General features: G+C 39.9%; 2 protein-coding genes across 4 annotated transcripts; both read right to left on the reverse strand.

Annotated features, from left to right (window-relative positions):
* Nucleotides 1-967: 967 nt before the first annotated feature.
* On the reverse strand, nt 968-7,640 carry LOC134082981 (fatty acyl-CoA hydrolase precursor, medium chain-like). Of its 3 annotated transcripts, none has more exons than XM_062539056.1 (13): nt 7,464-7,640; nt 6,798-6,987; nt 5,916-6,054; nt 5,645-5,778; nt 5,303-5,456; nt 4,894-4,998; nt 4,706-4,804; nt 4,280-4,423; nt 2,969-3,046; nt 2,705-2,849; nt 2,386-2,535; nt 1,911-1,983; nt 968-1,741 (listed from the first exon to the last, which is right to left on the reverse strand). In XM_062539056.1, the coding sequence occupies exons 1-13, from the start codon at nt 7,531-7,533 to the stop codon at nt 1,561-1,563; spliced, it is 1,662 nt and encodes a 553-aa protein (XP_062395040.1). In that variant the 5' UTR covers nt 7,534-7,640; the 3' UTR covers nt 968-1,560. The 3 variants fall into 3 exon arrangements, with proteins under 3 accessions (XP_062395040.1, XP_062395042.1, XP_062395041.1); XM_062539057.1 differs by having other exon boundaries at nt 1,577-1,741; nt 1,930-1,983; XM_062539058.1 differs by lacking the exon at nt 6,798-6,987 and having other exon boundaries at nt 970-1,741; nt 7,464-7,519.
* Nucleotides 7,641-8,932: 1,292 nt separating this feature from the next.
* Nucleotides 8,933-17,344, reverse strand: LOC134082979 (fatty acyl-CoA hydrolase precursor, medium chain-like). Its single transcript, XM_062539055.1, has 13 exons — nt 17,163-17,344; nt 16,712-16,901; nt 14,300-14,438; nt 14,017-14,150; nt 13,706-13,859; nt 13,426-13,530; nt 13,240-13,338; nt 12,970-13,113; nt 11,826-11,903; nt 11,587-11,731; nt 10,911-11,060; nt 9,671-9,743; nt 8,933-9,474 (listed from the first exon to the last, which is right to left on the reverse strand). The coding sequence occupies exons 1-13, from the start codon at nt 17,230-17,232 to the stop codon at nt 9,294-9,296; spliced, it is 1,662 nt and encodes a 553-aa protein (XP_062395039.1). The 5' UTR covers nt 17,233-17,344; the 3' UTR covers nt 8,933-9,293.
* Nucleotides 17,345-17,644: the final 300 nt, after the last annotated feature.

Below are 17,644 nucleotides of genomic sequence, written 5' to 3' on the forward strand. Positions count from 1 at the left end.
CATTGCAAAATGTGTGTAAAGCTGAAAATGTGTTTAGACATTTGGAGACTTGAGAGGATGTGTTGCTCTTTGTGTGTCAGTTTGAATAATTGTGCAATGAATGTCATTTTAGTGTGTTAGCAATTGGAAAAAACTGTAATTTATAGCCTACAATCAGGAAGTAAGAACTATATGAAAAGACCACAGGTAAGGTGAGGCAAGGCAACTTTATTTACAGTATATAGCACATTTTGACCAACCCAATGTGCTCCACAAAGATAAAAACAATACAGTAAAACCATAAAACAACGAGCACCTTTTTTACAACAAAAATGGAAGACATTGCAGAGAGAGGAAGAGGAAAAGGGAGGGTGATACTGTAATGAGAGGGGAAGGGATAGTCCAACGTATACTTGCTGTGCATATGTTGCACTGACTTATATGGTGAAAAAAAAAGTTTCAACAGCATGCATCTGTATCTGCAAATATTTATATGCACATAGAGAACTTTCTATTTTAGTGTTATGGCAAAGCATACTAAAGATAAGAGTGTTTTTAATTATGACCAACAGTGTGTATTTGGTTAAACAAAAATCTTGTGAATGAATGAAGTGTGTACCATGTGGTGCAAAAGTTTGATTTTGGTAATGTTATATGCATTTTTGGTTCTAATGCTTCATTTTGCTGGGTGGATTGAGGTATTTTGCAATTTGGGGTGTGGTTGTGTGAATTTTCATAATTGTGTGTGAGTTTTCAAAATTGTGTTTTAGCAATTGGTAAAAAACTGTAATGTGCACACAGGTGGAATAATTATGATAGGCTACTGAAATAAGTTGCAGGGCAGGCGTGGCTTACCGGGCTTCAAGCTTAACCGGAGGGATGCCAGTTCGATCCCTGACTACTTGAGCAAGGCACCTAACCCCGTGTGTGTGTGTGTGTGTGTGTGTGTGTGTGTGTGTGTGTGTGTGTGTGTGTGTGTGTGTGTGTGTGTGTGTGTGTGCATCTGCTAAATTCAAGCCGCAAATGCACCTCATGCTCTCGTCTGAAATTTTACACTGTAACTATATTGTGTAATGGAATTTGAATGCTAAGCAGATTCAAGGATTTCTGATTTTCAGTGTTAGGCCTACAATTGAACAACAGGACGGAAACAGGCAGGCCTAGTTTAAAAAATAATTGCAAAGAGTGTAAACATACAAATTAATTGAGTAGGATGTCTTTTAATTAAATGTTTTAAGAAATAAACATTTCTGAGGTGTTCAGCATTTGTCCACTGAAAAGTGCTTTCCTTTAGGCCTACAAAATGAGTTTTTGTATTGAAAACTATATTTTTATGTCAAAATGTGCAGCTTTCTTTTAAAACATTTTAAAAATTTCACACTGTTCTAACCATTACATAAAGGAGTAGAAACTTTCTCATACAGTAGCTGTTCATCGTACCCATGAACAGAAATCTTAAACAATTCTCTGTTATAAAATTGGTAGAACATTTGTTGCCGGCTTAAAGTCACTAAACTGGTCTTGAATCATTCAACAAGACTGGATTTGGTTTATTACAGCGGGGATCTGAGGTTCAGCCTTCTACAGCTCGTCACTTTGCTGCTGCTTCTTCTCCTGGATCTTGTTGGGAAGAGTCTCCGTCAGGAAGGTGAAGCGCTTGGCCCTCAGGTGGTTTCCCACCTGCTGCTTCAGGCCGATCCCCAAGTACTCTTCCCCAGCACCGTACATCGGCCAGTGGGTCAACCCAGGGCCATTGGGAGATCTGAAAGTACACACACGCACGCACACACACACACACACACACACACACACACACACACACACACACACACACACACACACACACACACACACACTGTATAAACACCAAGGTGTATCCATGTTTCTAAAACTTCAACTTCAATATTCTCAAATGTATTTAGTAACATTACCCAGTGCGGGCAAAGTTACCCCAGTATGACATCATTGTTCTAGAAAGCTCGTCTTCTTCCTCTGTGAAGGTGCCTAAATTGAAAGAGGCAGTGCATCTGTATAGGCTTATAAAAATGTTGTTCAATGAAATAATCATTTTGCGCACAAACAAATAGAGGTCTGTGTAAACAGAGCATCAGCATTGCAAACAGGTTGACCACTCGTCTGGATTTTGTCCAAATGGTCTGGCTTTCACATTTCCAACTTATTAAAACTCCAGCTTATCGTAACCAGTCATTCACTTACATGGAGAAATACAGCCTCATAAACATTTGTTTTACACCTTAGAAGGTGTTGCCATATTTTCTGAATTATTCATTTAATTGAAAAATACATGCAAGTATTTTTTTTTAAAGGCCTCTGCCGATATGCCTTTTCTATATGGCTGAAATCTCCCTTTACAGATAATGTTTGGTCATGGGCACAAAACTCTACCATTAATCTTGATATGACTTTTTATGAATGGGTATCCAAAGACAAAGGCAAGATCGTCTCCATGGTCCACCTTGACAAAGCTTGCCCGCTTGTCCGAGAGTATGCTTGGAGGATGCTGCAACTCATACATGTAAACTGTTGCTCCAGAATCTGTGGGAGGGATTGTGATATTCATGAGTAAGTGTGTGTGTGTGTGTGTGTGTGTGTGTGTGTGTGTGTGTGTGTGTGTGTGTGTGTGTGTGTGTGTGTGTGTGTGTGTGTGTGTGTGTGTGTGTGAACATAGAATGATGTCTTGAAAGCACATGTACTCCATTCTTACCCCTGTGAGCCTTTGACAGCTTGACGGCAGGAATAATGAAAATGAGATCTGCTAAGAGCTCTGTGAATCCATTCCTGTTTTTGATGCTGTCCTCCCCACTCCCCATGTACTCATCCAAAACCAAGTCAATGGCCCAATCTTCTGTCTATAAACAGATATTTGTATCGAGTACAAACAATGAAACATTAGGTCATCAATGTTCAATAAACAAAGTTGGTTCCATCCAATAGCGAAGAGTATCACAATAATAAAGTTAATGCTTACGTTTGGAAAGAAAGCTGCTATTAATTTTCGGACTGTCTCAAGATCCATTCCTTCTTTCCAACTAGGTGGAGCCACAGACTGACAACAAACACAATTACAAAACACAAATGACCGATCATCCACATTTAAACAAGTTGTTTTTTCCCTCATTAGCTTTGTTTACTTGTTTGTCTTTTGTGTTGATGATTTTTTTCTTCTGATAATAATAGTAAAACAACAACCTCCATAATGTAAAGCGACCAGATTTTCTAAGTTCAGAAGAGTAAATACCTCCAAAACATATATTATCTTTGTAAAAACAGGGACACTTCCCTTACAATTCATAAAGCAGTCTATCTAGTCTAATAGTTTTCCTAAATTGCAAGGGAAGTGATAAACAAAAAGTTTCCTTCTATGATCACAAAGTAGGCTAGCTAAGATCAAGAACATTCATATCTTTGAAAATCAGCTGTAAGGAACAGGGTGACTTACACCATACGATTTTCACAAGATTTGGAGAAGATTTTTTAAAAGACTTTTGAGTAAAGCTTGAGAGGGGGGCAGTATTACAGTCTTTCAAGAATCTTTCCCAAATCTTGTCAAAAGTTCTCAGAAAATGTATGGTTTGGAGGGTTAAATCCGTTTTCCCATCATAGTACACAGTCATACAATCAAATTTCCCCATTCCCAATGTATTATGCATAGGCATGCAACAAAATAATTAGGAGGGTGGAACATGTCTAAACGCATGTTATGACAGACAGATACTGTAGCTGATGCTTTAACACGTACATTATTCCAAATTGTAGATCATACAGGTCAAACTCTAAATAACATAGCATGCATGATAAACAATAACACTTACAAGAATACCTTTGGATCACCTATCCAATTATACAGTATATATCTTCTAATTTATTACTCATACTCATCAGCTGGCTGAAGGAATGCTGAATGAATGAATGAATGAATGAATGAATGAATGAATGAATGAAAGAAGCCCATTGTAGCTGACTCTTGCACAAGGCAAAGATTCTACCATGCTGCTATTCCACCAATCAAAATATCAGAAATATGGGCATTCTCGAACATCTCTGAGCTCTGAGCTGAACACTTGCTCGATCTGGCTTGAACCTGTGTGTATTGTGCAACTACGTTTGGTCAGTGTTTACTTTCTTTCTTTCCTTTTAAATTCCAATTTCAGGTCTGTCAGTCATAGTGAAAACCGGGGACAGCTCCAGCTGGGGACAGGCCACCGAAACTGGGCACTGTCCCCGGAAACCCTGGGATGTCTGGTCATCCTAATACAATACAGATGACCAAATGACTCACCCCAAGTATTATCCATCCACATTCATCATTGTTGATACCATTAATTAAAGGCACTTTGTTGAATTCCTGAGACTGAAATATGTCCCCAATTTTCTTTGGTAAAAAAATTCCATCCACGGCTGGCCCGTAGATCCAACCTCCATTCTGTAAATGAGGGGTTTGGGTCATTTCAATTAATGATGCATGTGGAGATTACACTGAGAAATTGAATTGTTCTAATTAACTGGGAGTACCCAATGAAGTTAGAGCAAAATGCTTGAAAAAAGTGAATTACATTACATGACATTACATTTTGCTGACTCTTTTTAACCAAAGCGACTTACAACATGATAAAACATTTAAGCTTTTAAGAGCATTTCTAACAACAAATTCAAAACCACAACAAGTGCATCAATGAGTGTAATAAGTGCATCAATTTATGCTCACCATCGTGATGTTTAAAATGTCCTCAGCCGACATTTGCATCACACAGTCAACAATCTCCTGCGTTTTGGTGCCAGTGCAGTTAGACATTTTGGCCACAGTCTATACGGGAAAATAATCCAAAGTACATGGGTGAAAAATAAGTCAACTACCTAATGCAAAACAAGACGAAGATGGTGCGGGATGATAACCTTCGCTGTGTCCATAGGCGGTATGCCAGTGAGGAGATCCATGGCTGCAGTGCCACTTTCTGCAATGGCACGGTGGAAAAGCCCAGTGCTCAATGGGGATAGAATCTAAATCAGATGATGATAGATATTGTCAAGGTCTTATTTTGGTTATTAATGTGAAACATTTATATCTCATTTAGCATACATGCATTAAGCTTATAGTCCTAGACTAAAACCATTTTTCAAAGGAGATGTTCACTCACTGAAGCTTTCTTTTACTCTGGAAACCAGGTCTTAGAGTACAATTTCACAGTTGATTAATTTCCACAGTTGCACACACAGTTAAGGTGGATGTCTACAGTTAAAGGCTCCTCTGAATGCGACTCAGGTTTTTATTGCAAATACTGAACTCAGGAGTACAAAAGCCCACCTGCAGTGACACGCTCACCCCCCCTGCGGACTCCCCAAATATGGTGACAGACGAGGGGTCCCCTCCAAAGCTCTGGATGTTCTCCTGAACCCACTGCAGTGCAGCCACCTGGTCCAAGAGACCCATGTTTCCAGGGGCGTTATCATCCCCAGTGCTTACAGGAGACAGAAGAGGAAAACATGTTATGTCTGTGAATGTTTGCACAAATCATAGAACAGAGCATTGTGTAGATGCTATTACATTAATTGTACGGGACTCTTCATTTTGTTCTGTGACAACAACGATCATTGTCCAAATCATTGTCCAAAGCAAAATAATGTCAAAACTGCTACTGTATCTCACCTGAAGAAGCCAAGCAATCCCAGCCTGTACTGGATCAGCACCACCACCACGTTCTGATAGGCTGCCAGAGCAGATCCATCATAAAAGGAGGCGGAGCCCATGACTAGCGCTCCACCATGGATCCACACCATGACCTAATTGACGGTAATCAAAGGCGTAAAAAATATGGAACTGTGGGTGGACTTGCAACACCCCTCAAACAAGACCGCTAAAGAAAAACTGAATAAAGCCATGGATTGTGATAAAGCCATGGACCACACCTGGAACTTACAGGTAATTTTGCATCTTCTGCAGGTTTCGCTGGAGTGTAAATATTCAGATAGAGACAATCTTCAGACACCTCAGGGATCTCAAAAGCCATACTTAATTCTTTTGTAGCTATCACAGATAGCTGTCGATCTTGTAGACACCTAAAAGACAATTGGATATAAGGCTGTGCTCAACATGGGCCAGTATGGACAAAATTAATTAATAAAGGACTAGGTACGGCAAAACTAGAGTAAGACATTTTTTATATGGTGTAGAATAATTCCACACATAATTCATAACCTGCTTTAACTGTTCATTAGGTGTTAACATAGGCCTCTGGCCCCACAGCTGTTATAATGGGCTTTATTAGTGGCATCCAGTTTAGTTTCAGGTTTTATGGGCTTCCCTAGAGTCGTGGAGTATATATTTACCTTGCCATTTTAAATACTCTTAATGCTTCTCATTAAATGTGTGTTTACAATCGAAATGACTTTGAAGCTGTTACTGTATATTAAGGTGAAAAAGCTTACAATTTGGCAGAGAAAAGGCACAGGAAAATGCTTTTGCATACACTCCTGTAAAGGGATGTTTATCTTCTGATTCATGATGTCTTTTCAAGCCATTGTTTTAGTTCAGATGGCATTTCAATCTGGTCTCATGAGACCTTGTATTATAGATTCTTGTATTACAGTATATGTCTAGATCTGCTCCACTACTCCTCTACTGTTGCACTAGAATTGTGTCCTATAATGCATTGTTCACAATCATCATTAGAGGCAAAAACTTAGGGACTAAAACATTCAAATAAATTCATTAGGGAAATTCATCATTTCAAAATGAAAATGTCAGACACCATATTCTTCGCCCCTACGAAGTACTATAGAGTGCAACACGATGATCTTACATAGGTGGTTGCTTGGTGGCATCCCTGACTCCCTCCCATCCCTGCACAGGTTGGGGTGGGGCCAGCCTGAGGGGTCCCACAGGTGGGTTAGCAAAGGGCACGCCCAGGTAGGAGTGAACCACTATTGTCTTTCCCCTCACTCGCAAGTACTCGCCTCTGAGGGCTCCCAGCTTGGTGTGGATCAGTGGTCCTGTTAGTTATCCAGACCACAGCAGGGCAGGTAGCAAAACATTTGTTATACTCTCACAAACTAAAAAGTTATATTAAGATAATTATCAGAGAAATGGTTTGCATATATTATGCACTTGACATCCATTCGAGGATAAATGTTCATATTTAGGCTCAAATGAATGTGATATGTTTACAGTCAGCAACACAATCTTTTTGTGGGTCCGTACAGTGTCCCCCGAAAACCTCTCCCTTCGCCCTTTCCTCTGCACAGTGCAGTGCCTACCTTAAGAGCAACAGGGGCGCCTGAAATAGAAAATCGTTTTGCGCCGCTATTATTATCATTATCATTATTATTTTAAGCGCTCGTGCCGCCCCATACAAGACCGCCCGGACCAGTTCGCCCGTGCCTAAAACCACTACTGGGTCCGTATCAAGCAGTTCCATTTTCAAAACAAATGCGACCGTGTTTTCCTCCACCTTACAGGACACACTTACCATCATGAGCTGTCGATGAACTACTATATACAACACTTGCAAAGAAAAGTAATAGTATGACACTTTTCATCGTGCACTAGGCTACAGTAGCCTACTAAGCGTCCGGGGGAAATGCACTGCAGTGTACGCGCAGGTTACTGTAAAGGTCGCTAGTCGTAATTGTAGTAGGCTAAGAAGTGGAAACATGTAGGCTACAGCAGGGCTCCGCCCCTTCTCTGTAACCATACAGTAAATCAAGCTTGGAAAAGTTGGTTTTATATTGGATGTTGTAGCCTATACACATTCGACACATTCGAAAAATCTATTTAGTACGACGGAGGATTAGTGCCACATGAATTTTCATAATTTATGACTTGATTCTCGTAATTAATGACTTTATTCTCGTAGGCTAATAAACGACTTTATTCTCATAACTAATTACTTTATTCTCGTATAAACGACTTTACTTTCATAAATTATGACTTTATTCTCGTAATTAATGACTTTATTCTCATAATTAATGACTTTATTCTCGTAATTAATGACTTTATTCTCATAACTAATTATTTTATTCTCGTAATCAACGACTTTATTTTCATAATTAATTACTTTATTCTCGTAATTAATTACTTTATTCTCATAACTAATTACTTTATTCTCGTAATAAACGACTTTATTCTCTTAATCAATGACTTTATTCTCGTAATTAATGACTTTATTCTCGTAATAAACGACTTTATTCTCATAATTAATTACTTTATTCTCGTAATTAATTACTTTATTCTCATAACTAATTACTTTATTCTTGAAGTTATTGAAAAAATATTATTTTCATGTGGCACTAATCCTCCGTCGTATAATACACCTATTGCGTCTTGAATTTTTCACAAACCTTTGTCAAAACACATCTGATGAGCCCAGCTAAATGCCCCACACATAACACAAAGCTTCTTATTTAAAAATCCACCCTTTGATTTTATAAATATATTTTACTCTCAAAATGCTATAAATCTACAGTATTACACTTTTTGACCTTGACCTACGTCAAAACACATCTAATGAACCCAGCTCAAAAAAAAAAAAACTTGTGTTATACAGTATAGGCAGACCTTGTAACACATCAAAGTTGATTTGAGATAAATTCGTAGCCAGAGCTATATAGATTTTTCGAATTTGTTGAATATTCAACATCCAACATAGAACCATACCACGCTCATTAACCGTTCAATTTGATGTGCAGTCATAATGAGAAAGGGAAACCAACAAGCTAAATGCATGAAGTCCGATATGTTCTGATCCAAACTAACAATTATAAAAAGAAAGTCAAAGTGTGGGTGTGTGACAGTCTGGGACACTTGACAAAACACTGTTAGCCTGAGCAATGGAATTTGAATGCTAAGCAGATTCAAGCATTTCTGATTTTCAGCGTTAGGCCTACAATTGACCAACAGGATGGAAATAATTGTAAACAGTGTAAACATACAAACTAATTGAGTATATTGTCTTTTAATCAAATGTTTTAAGAAATAAACATTTCTGAAGTGTTCAGCATTTGTCCACTGAAAAGTGCTTTCGTTTTCCAATTTCCTGAGGAGTGTTTTATGTCAAAACGTGCAGCTTTCTTGCCAAACATTTTCAAGCACATACATATCACACTGTTCTAACCATTAAAGGAGTAGAGACTTTCTCATCACAGCAGCTGTTCATCGTACCCATGAACAGAAATCTTTAAATTCTCTGTTGTAAAATTGGTAGAAGGTTTGTTGCCGGCTTAAAGTCACTAAACTGGTCTTGAATCATTCAACAAGACTGGATTTGGTTTATTAGAGCGGGGATCTGAGGTTCAGCCTTCTACAGCTCGTCACTGCGCTGCTGCTTCTTCTCCTGGATCTTGTTGGGAAGAGTCTCCGTCAGGAAGGTGAAGCGGTTGGCCCTCAGGTGGCTTCCCACCTGCTGCTTCAGCCCGATCCCCAAGTACTCTTCCCCAGCACCGTACATCGGCCAGTGGGTCAACCCAGGACCATTGGGAGATCTGAAAGTAGGACACACGCACACACACACACACACACACACACACACACACACACACACACACACACACACATATAAACACCAAGGTGTATCCACGTTTCTAAAACGTTAACACGGAGGGGTTATATGTGGTGTGGTGGATGTGTGTAAACTGTGGGTGTTACAGTCTCTTTCTCAAATATATTTAGTAACATTACCCGGTGCGGGCAAAGTTGCCCCAGTATGACATGACTGTTCTAGAAAGCTCTTCTTCTTCCTCTGTGAAGGTGCCTAAATTGAAAGAGACAGTGTGTATAGGTTTATACAATTTTTTGTTCAATTAAATAATCACTTAGAGGTAGAGGTCCGTGTAAACAGAACATCAGCATTGCAAACAGCTTGACTACTCCAGATCCAGATGATCCGGCTTTCACATGTGCCATCCTGTAAGATGGGCAACAGCGGACAACACCTAAGTAGCTAATTATCAGAAGTGGAAAAGTCCCGCTTCAGAAAGTAAAAATCCAACCATGTATTGGCTCTACCTGTGCACTTAACATAGTTGATCTTACTAATTAACTGCTCTACCTAGCTGAAGAGTTGTGCTAGAATCAGCTGGTTTAACTGAATGGTTGGCGCAGATATATGGGAGGACTTTTACTTTCTGAATCTGGACTTTTCCACCTGCTAACCATGAATAATGTTTTGTCCACTGGGCTTTAGAACAGCATAGGCAATACTAATCACCCAAAACAAACTCTCACCCCTAAACAACTTTTTGGAGAAACTGAACAAGATTTGGGTGCCCAGCTTTTTGCATCTTTGTCCTCCTTTATTAACAAAGTGTCCTCTTTGTCGCATAATCTTCCAAAGAGGGGGCTACCTATTACATAACATAAATATCCAATGCCATGGCTGTTTCCCCTTTGATGAAAACATAATGGCTAACTAGCTTTAGCTTGGGTCACATGCATCATCCTGAACCAATAAAATCGATTCTCCAACTTATCAAAACTCCAGCTTATCATAAACAGTTGTTCACTTACATGGAGAAATACTGCCTCATAAACATTCGGTTTAAACGGTTTAGCAAGTGTTACCATAATTGAAAAAGACCTGGAAGTTTATATATAAAGAGTTATTTTCCAAAACACTATATCCACCATTCTGATGATTTTTTCGCAAATCATTGTTTACATTTTTAATCATGTTTAAGCTTATTTCAGGGGAACTGTAATTGGATTATGTTTAGTTGATTTATCTTTACGCAATCAAAACAAAACAACTGCATTTTGTATTTGTATGACCTGAAATACACAATTCAATAACATGTTTTTTTTTTTTTTTTTTTTTCAAAAATGGATTTATAGCATTTTGGAAAAGAGCTCTTCATATATATGTCTTTGCCAATATGCCTTTTCTTCGTACGATCTCTGGTCATGGGCACAAAACTCTTACCGTTAATCTTGACATGACCTTTTATGAATGGGAATCCAAAGACAAATATAAGATCGTCTGCATGATCCACCTTGACAAAGCTTGGCCGCTTGTCCGAGAGTATGCTTGGAGGATGCTGCAACTCATACATGTAAACTGGTGCTCCAGAATCTGTGGGAGGGATTGTGATTGTTCATGGGTAAGTGTTTTGTGTGCGTGTATGTGTGTGTAACACAGACTGATGCCTTGAAAGCACAGGTACTACTCCAAGGACCACCTCCACACAAACACACACAGACACACACACACACACACAGACACACACACTTTCTCATGTAACAACTCTTACATTGTGTTATGTTGTTATGAGTAAATCAGTAGCACTGACAAGCATGTGAACATGTAGCCCTAACCTATACCTAACATGCACTTACCAAACACTTCCTTCTTTTACCTTCTGCTACTTCTTTCTACTTCCCTCTCCTTCTACTATCTTCTTTGACTACTTCAGCAGTCTCATCCTCTGATAGTCCTACTGTTCGGTAGGTCTACTTTGCAATGTTGGTTGGATGTTAATCTTTTTTTTGGAATTCCTCACGTTGGATAAAAGTATCTGCTAACTACCGGTAAGTGAATAAATGTAAATGTGATCATTATGTTCAGTGATATCTGTTACAGTTTAGCCAAACATTCTTACCTCTGTGAGCCTTTGACAGTTTGACGGCAGGGATATTGAAGACTAGATCTGCTAAGAGCTCTGTGAATCCATTCCTGTTTTTGATGCTGTCCTCCCCACTCCCCATGTACTCATCCAAAACCAAGTCAATGGCCCAATCTTCTGTCTATAAACAGATATTTGTATCGAGCGCAAAAAATGATTACGGTAATGCTGGTTGCATTGTATAGTGAAGAGTATCACAATAAGTTAATGCTTACGTTTGGAAAGAAGGCGGCTATTAATTTTCGGACTGTCTCAAGATCCATTCCTTCTTTCCAACTAGGTGGAGCCACATTCTGACAACAAACACAATTACAAAACACAAATGACAACCTAATTCAATCCACATTAAAACAAGACAACAACCTCCATATAATGTAAAGCGACCAGATTTCTGAGACGAAAGTTCGGAAGAGTAAATACCTCCAAAACATTACTGTATCTTTGTAAACTTAAAACAGGGACACTTCCCTTACTATTCATGAAGCAGTTTATCTTACTCTAGTACTCCTAAATTGCAAGGGAAGTGATTAACAAGGAGTTTCCTTCTCTGATCACAAAGTAGGCTAGCTAAGATCAAGAATAACTTTGAAAATCATCTGGAGCAGGTATCAGACACTTCACCCATATTAAGGCCTCCTTACACCAAACAATTTTCACAAGATTTGAGTAAAGCTTGAGTGGTGGGCATAAGTATTAAACTACAGTGTCTCAAGAATCTTTCCCAAATCGTGTCAAAAGTTCTCATCAAAAAACTCATCAGTCATACAATCAAATTTCCCCATACCCAATGTAGTATGGATGGGCAACAAAATAATTATGAGGGTGGGACACGTCTAAATGCATGTTATGACAGACAGATAGCTGATGCTTTAAAGGGAAACTGCAAGGTTTTTTTTAGCTTAATTTGCCTTAACTAATCAGCTTTGGAGTCATTGGAATGATTATTTGACTTATTTCGGGTTGAATGACGGCTTCCCCCTAGCGCCTCTGAGCGGAAAAAACACGCATACTTATGTGCCATCGGGACAACTGCTATTCCACCAATCAAAATATCAGAAATATGGGCATTCTAGAACATCTCTGAGCTGAGCACGTGCTACGGCTGGCTTGAGCCTGTGCGTGTAAAGTAGGTTGCGAAACTGTAGCTATACGTTTGGTCAGTATTTACTTTCTTTCTCTTTTCTAAATTCCAATTTCAGGTCTGTCAGTCATAGTGAAAACCGGGGACAGCTCCAGCTGGGGACAGGCCACCGAAACTGTCCCCGGAAACCGGGGATGTCCTAATATAATACAGATGACATCCAAAATGTTGCACATAGAGACCTATATCAGGAATCCAAAAGGTGTATGTTTACTCACCCTAACTACTGCCCATCCACATTCATCATTGTTGATACCATTAATTAAAGGCACTTTGCTGAATTCCTGAGACTGAAATATGTCTCCAATTTTCTTTGGTAAAAAATGTCCATCCATGGCTGGCCCGTAGATCCAACCTCCATTCTGTAAATGAAGGGTTTGGGTCATTTCCATTAATGGTACAGTAGATGCATGTGGAGATTATAATGAGAAATTGGATTGTTCTAATTAACTGGGAGTACCCAATGAAAAAAGTGAATTAATGCTCACCATCGTGATGTTTAAAATGTCCTCAGTCGACATTTGCATCACACAGTCAACAATCTCCTGTGGTTTGGTGCCAGTGCAGTTAGACATTTTGGCCACAGTCTACGGGAAAATAATCCAAAGTACATGGGTGAAAAACAAATCAATTACGTAATGCAAAACAAGATGAAGATGGTGCGGGATGATAACCTTCGCTGTGTCCATAGGCGGTATGCCAGTGAGGAGATCCATGGCTGCAGTGCCACTTTCTGCAATGGCACGGTGGAAAAGCCCAGTGCTCAATGGGGATAGAATCTAAATCAGATGATGATAGATTTTTTCAAAGGAGATGTTCACTGAAGCTTTCTTTTACTCTTTCATTTCCACAGTTGCAGCACACAGTCAAGATGGATGTCTACCGGTAAAGGCTCCTCTGAATGCGACTCAGGTTTTTATTGCAAATACTGAACTCAGGAGTACAGAAGCCCACCTGCAGTGACACGCTCACCCCCCCTGCGGACTCTCCAAATATGGTGACAGACGAGGGGTCCCCTCCAAAGCTCTGGATGTTCTCCTGAACCCACTGCAGTGCAGCCACCTGGTCCAAGAGACCCATGTTTCCAGGGGCGTTATCATCCCCAGTGCTTACAGGAGACAGAAGTGGAAAACATGTTATGTCTGTGAACTATGTTTGCACAAAGCATAGATCAGAGCATTGTGTAGATGTTATATTACAACAACAACAACAATCATTCTCCAAATCAAAATAAAGGTAAATCTAGGTCATAATTGCAATCTTACCTGAAGAAGCCTAGCAATCCCAGCCTGTACTGGATCAGCACCACCACCACGTTGTGATAGGCTGCCAGAGCAGATCCATCATAAAAGGAGGCGGAGCCCATGATTAACGCTCCACCATGGATCCACACCATGACCTAATTGACGGTAACCCATAGGTGTGAAAAATATGGAGCTGTGGGTGGGTTTGTAACATCTCCCACAACCCCCACCCCGCATTATTCAAAACCGAGACATATAAACATAAAGCCATGGATTGTGTCTCCACACCACACCTGGAACTTACAGGCAATCTTGCATCTTCAGCAGGTTTCGCTGGAGTGTAAATATTCAGATAGAGACAATCTTCAGACACCTCAGGAATCTCAACAACCACACCAAATGCTTCTGCAAACATGACAGATATCTGTCGATCTTGTAGACACCTAAAAGACAATGGGATATAAGGCTGTGCTCATCATCCGCCAGTATGGACATAATGAATACAAAAAGACTGTGTTTATACTGTGTCATAATTCCAGATATAATTCAATTATCCTCCTTTGATTGTATTAGGTGTTAACATAGGCCTCTGGCCCCACAGCTGTCATGATGGGCTTTACAGTAAAGGCATTCAGTTACAGTAAGTGTCAGGTTCATGGGCTTCCCCCTAGAGTCGAAGAGTAGGCCTACATACAGCATATTATCATAATTGCCATTTTGAATACTTTTAAATACATATAGTTCTCATGGCTTGAGCCCTTCTCACGTTACATGTATTTGTTTTGGAGCATAGCAACAGGCCAGGACAATTACAAAAGAGATGTACTGACCAGTTGCACAATTTTTCACAATTCTCGCAAGATGTCACTGTTGCACCAGCCAAAATTGCAAGGCTGTTTTTTCTTTGGATTCATGATGTCTGTCTTCTCAAGCCATTGGCAGGCATGCAAACTGGTCAGGGGTGAAAAAGGTGAGACTCTTCTCCGACCCCCGACCCCCCCCCCCCCCCCCCCCCCCCCGAAAAAAAAAAAAAAAAAAAAACATGGAAACAAATCTTCCAAAGTGTGAGGGACCCGCTTTCTTTCTTTCTTACTATCTCTCTTTCTCTGTGCTTATGTACTTATTATGTATTTATTACACATTTCTGATGATTTCATAGGCCTAATGGACACTTAAACTATCAGAATAAGGAAAAGTCTGAATATTTCTTGGACCAAACCAGGTAACCAATAATCTTGCTTGAGACACACACTATTTCAAACTAATATTATTAGGCCTATATAAAATAGGGTAGGCTTTAATTTTTCAAATTGTTTTAAAACGTTTTAATATGCAGCCTAGGCTACTAGGCTACATATTGTATTTTCTAGGCTATATTGTGCTAGTGTGTTTAACAAACCAATAAAGTTATGTGAACTGTCTTCATATTACATGTTAAACTGTAGGCTACCTGTAGGCGCAGACTAGGCTACTGATCAGGGTCCTCCTGTAACTCGACAATCAAATGTAAATTTAATTTACGCATGGCTCACAAACTCGTAATGATCCGGGTGTTCATGAAAATTGTTGCAAGTCACACACATAACTCAAACGGTTACGTGCGTTACGTGTGGTCTGAAGCAGTCGCAACTTTTTTTGGCTACGTTACTATAGCGAATCATTTGAGTTGCATATCTTTTGCGTAGGCTTTGCGTAAGGTCTATGCGCAGTGTGCTTCGCGTAACAGGGCCCACTTTTCTAAAAGACAGCATTATCATGTCAATCAACTACGTCTCTGGACAAAACGAACCAGCCCAGTTTATGAGCATTTAATTCAACTGTCACATTAGCCTTTGATATACTGATAAAGTCTGCCTATTTGCTTCACCTTTTGCCGATCTAGATGGTTCAAACTGCACGCATTCTTCATCAAAATAACTCGTTATGTCTACATGTTTGTCTAATTTCGCTAAACTTTCATCATTAGAAGAAAACAACCTATGCTATGTTGCTACTCTAATCTCAGCGTCTTTTTCAAATAGAAGTTGAAAGTTTTAACTAGCACACCTGTGAAATCCCTCGGCATCTCTTCTCGCCAGAATCACTATATTCCACCTGACATCTCAGACGCATCTATCTGCGCTCACAACAGAGGCTATACTTGGCGTGCGCATTCTGTTCGCGTTGCGTCTTTGTCAACAATTCGCTTCCACTAATGTTTATTAAACGCATAGGGGCTACATTCACGCATCCCTTGCTGATCAGACACGTTTTAAATGCGGCTCTAGAAACACCTCAAGATGCGTTAGCGTCTGCGCATGATTTCTAAACTCAGTTGTAAATTCAATTCACCTTGACCCCCCCCCCCCCCCTTAAATATTTTCTCATCGGATCTGCACGAACCATGTAAGTAACCTATTTTTGATTCAAAACGGCGAATTTCGCCGAAAGGTGAGGAGTTTGCATGCCTGCATTGGGTTAGTTTAGATGTCATTTCAATCTGGTCTCATGAGACCTAGATTCTCGTATTATGTTTGTCTAGATCTGCACCACTACTCCTCTACTGTTGTACTAGGATTGTGTCCGCATTGTTCACAATGATCATTAGAGGCAAAAACTTAGGGTCTAAAACATTGAAATAAATTCATTAGGGGCAACAAAATGAAAATGTTAAGGGGTCATTCGAACACCCTTCTTTGGCCCCTGAGGATTACTATATGCTACATGATGATCTTACATAAGTGGTTGCTTGGTGGCATCCCTGACTCCCTCCCATCCCTGCACAGGTTGGGGTGGGGCCAGCCTGAGGGGTCCCACAGGTGGCTTAGCAAAGGGCACGCCCAGGTAGGAGTGAACCACAGTCGTCTTTCCCCTCACTCGCAAGTACTCGCCTCTGAGGGCTCCCAGCTTGGTGTGGATCAGTGGTCCTGTAGTTGTTCATACCACAGCAGGTTAAACATTATATTTTCACAAACTAAAAAGTTATGATCATTATCAGAGAAATGGTTTGCATATGTTATGCACTTGGCATAAGGGCTAAACTTTCTCATTTAGGCGTAAATGACTTTTGACATGTTACAGTCAGCAACACAATCTTTTTGTGGCACGGTATCAAGCAGTTCCATTTTCAAAACAAATGCGAGTAGATTTCATACAGTTTGTTCCTCCACTTTCCAGGACACACTTACCATCATGAGTGGTCGATGAACTTGTATATAGAACACTTGCAAAGAAAATCAATGGTAAGACACTTTTCATCGTAGCAACTTGCCTACCAAGCGTCCAGGGGAAATGCACTGCAGTTACGCGCAGGTTACTGAAAAGAACAGACGTCGTAAGGTCGTAAGTTTAGTCGGTTAAGAACTGGAAATATGAAGGCTACAGCAGTGCTCCGCCCCTCCCTTACTCTTTCACCTACATAAGTCATTCACCTCTAGGGAAAATTCGACGTGCACAGTCATAATGAGAAAGGGAAAACACCAAACCGACACCGTTCCCTTTTATTTATTATTTAATTAATAACGTTGTGTAAAACAGGTGCATAGGCCTTATACTCTTTTAGACTCCAATCCAGGTTGTGTTGTAGGCATTCCTTACAGATAGCTGATCACTGCATAAACTGAAATGAGATCCCTACAAGTTCACAAACACGGCACCTCAGTGCTACTTT

Source organism: Sardina pilchardus, chromosome 6 (assembly GCF_963854185.1).
Source record: "Sardina pilchardus chromosome 6, fSarPil1.1, whole genome shotgun sequence".
In the NCBI taxonomy this organism is placed as follows: domain Eukaryota; kingdom Metazoa; phylum Chordata; class Actinopteri; order Clupeiformes; family Clupeidae; genus Sardina; species Sardina pilchardus.

What these genes read in the sequence shown, in the direction of transcription:
- LOC134082979 (XM_062539055.1), bottom strand. Translation starts at nt 17,232, where the DNA reads ATGAAAAGTGTCTTACCATTGATTTTCTTTGCAAGTGTTCTATATACA. An exon ending in CTGAAGATGCAAGATTGCCT is followed by an intron (nt 14,151 to 14,299) that starts GTAAGTTCCAGG and finishes ACCGTCAATTAG; the next exon opens with GTCATGGTGTGGATCCATGG. An exon ending in AGGTCATGTCAAGATTAACG is followed by an intron (nt 9,744 to 10,910) that starts GTAAGAGTTTTG and finishes CTTTCAATTTAG; the next exon opens with GCACCTTCACAGAGGAAGAA.
- LOC134082981 (XM_062539056.1), bottom strand. Translation starts at nt 7,533, where the DNA reads ATGAAAAGTGTCATACTATTACTTTTCTTTGCAAGTGTTGTATATAGT. An exon ending in GTGGATGGATAATACTTGGG is followed by an intron (nt 3,047 to 4,279) that starts GTGAGTCATTTG and finishes GTTTGTTGTCAG; the next exon opens with TCTGTGGCTCCACCTAGTTG. An exon ending in GGTAACTTTGCCCGCACTGG is followed by an intron (nt 1,742 to 1,910) that starts GTAATGTTACTA and finishes GTGTACTTTCAG; the next exon opens with ATCTCCCAATGGCCCTGGGT.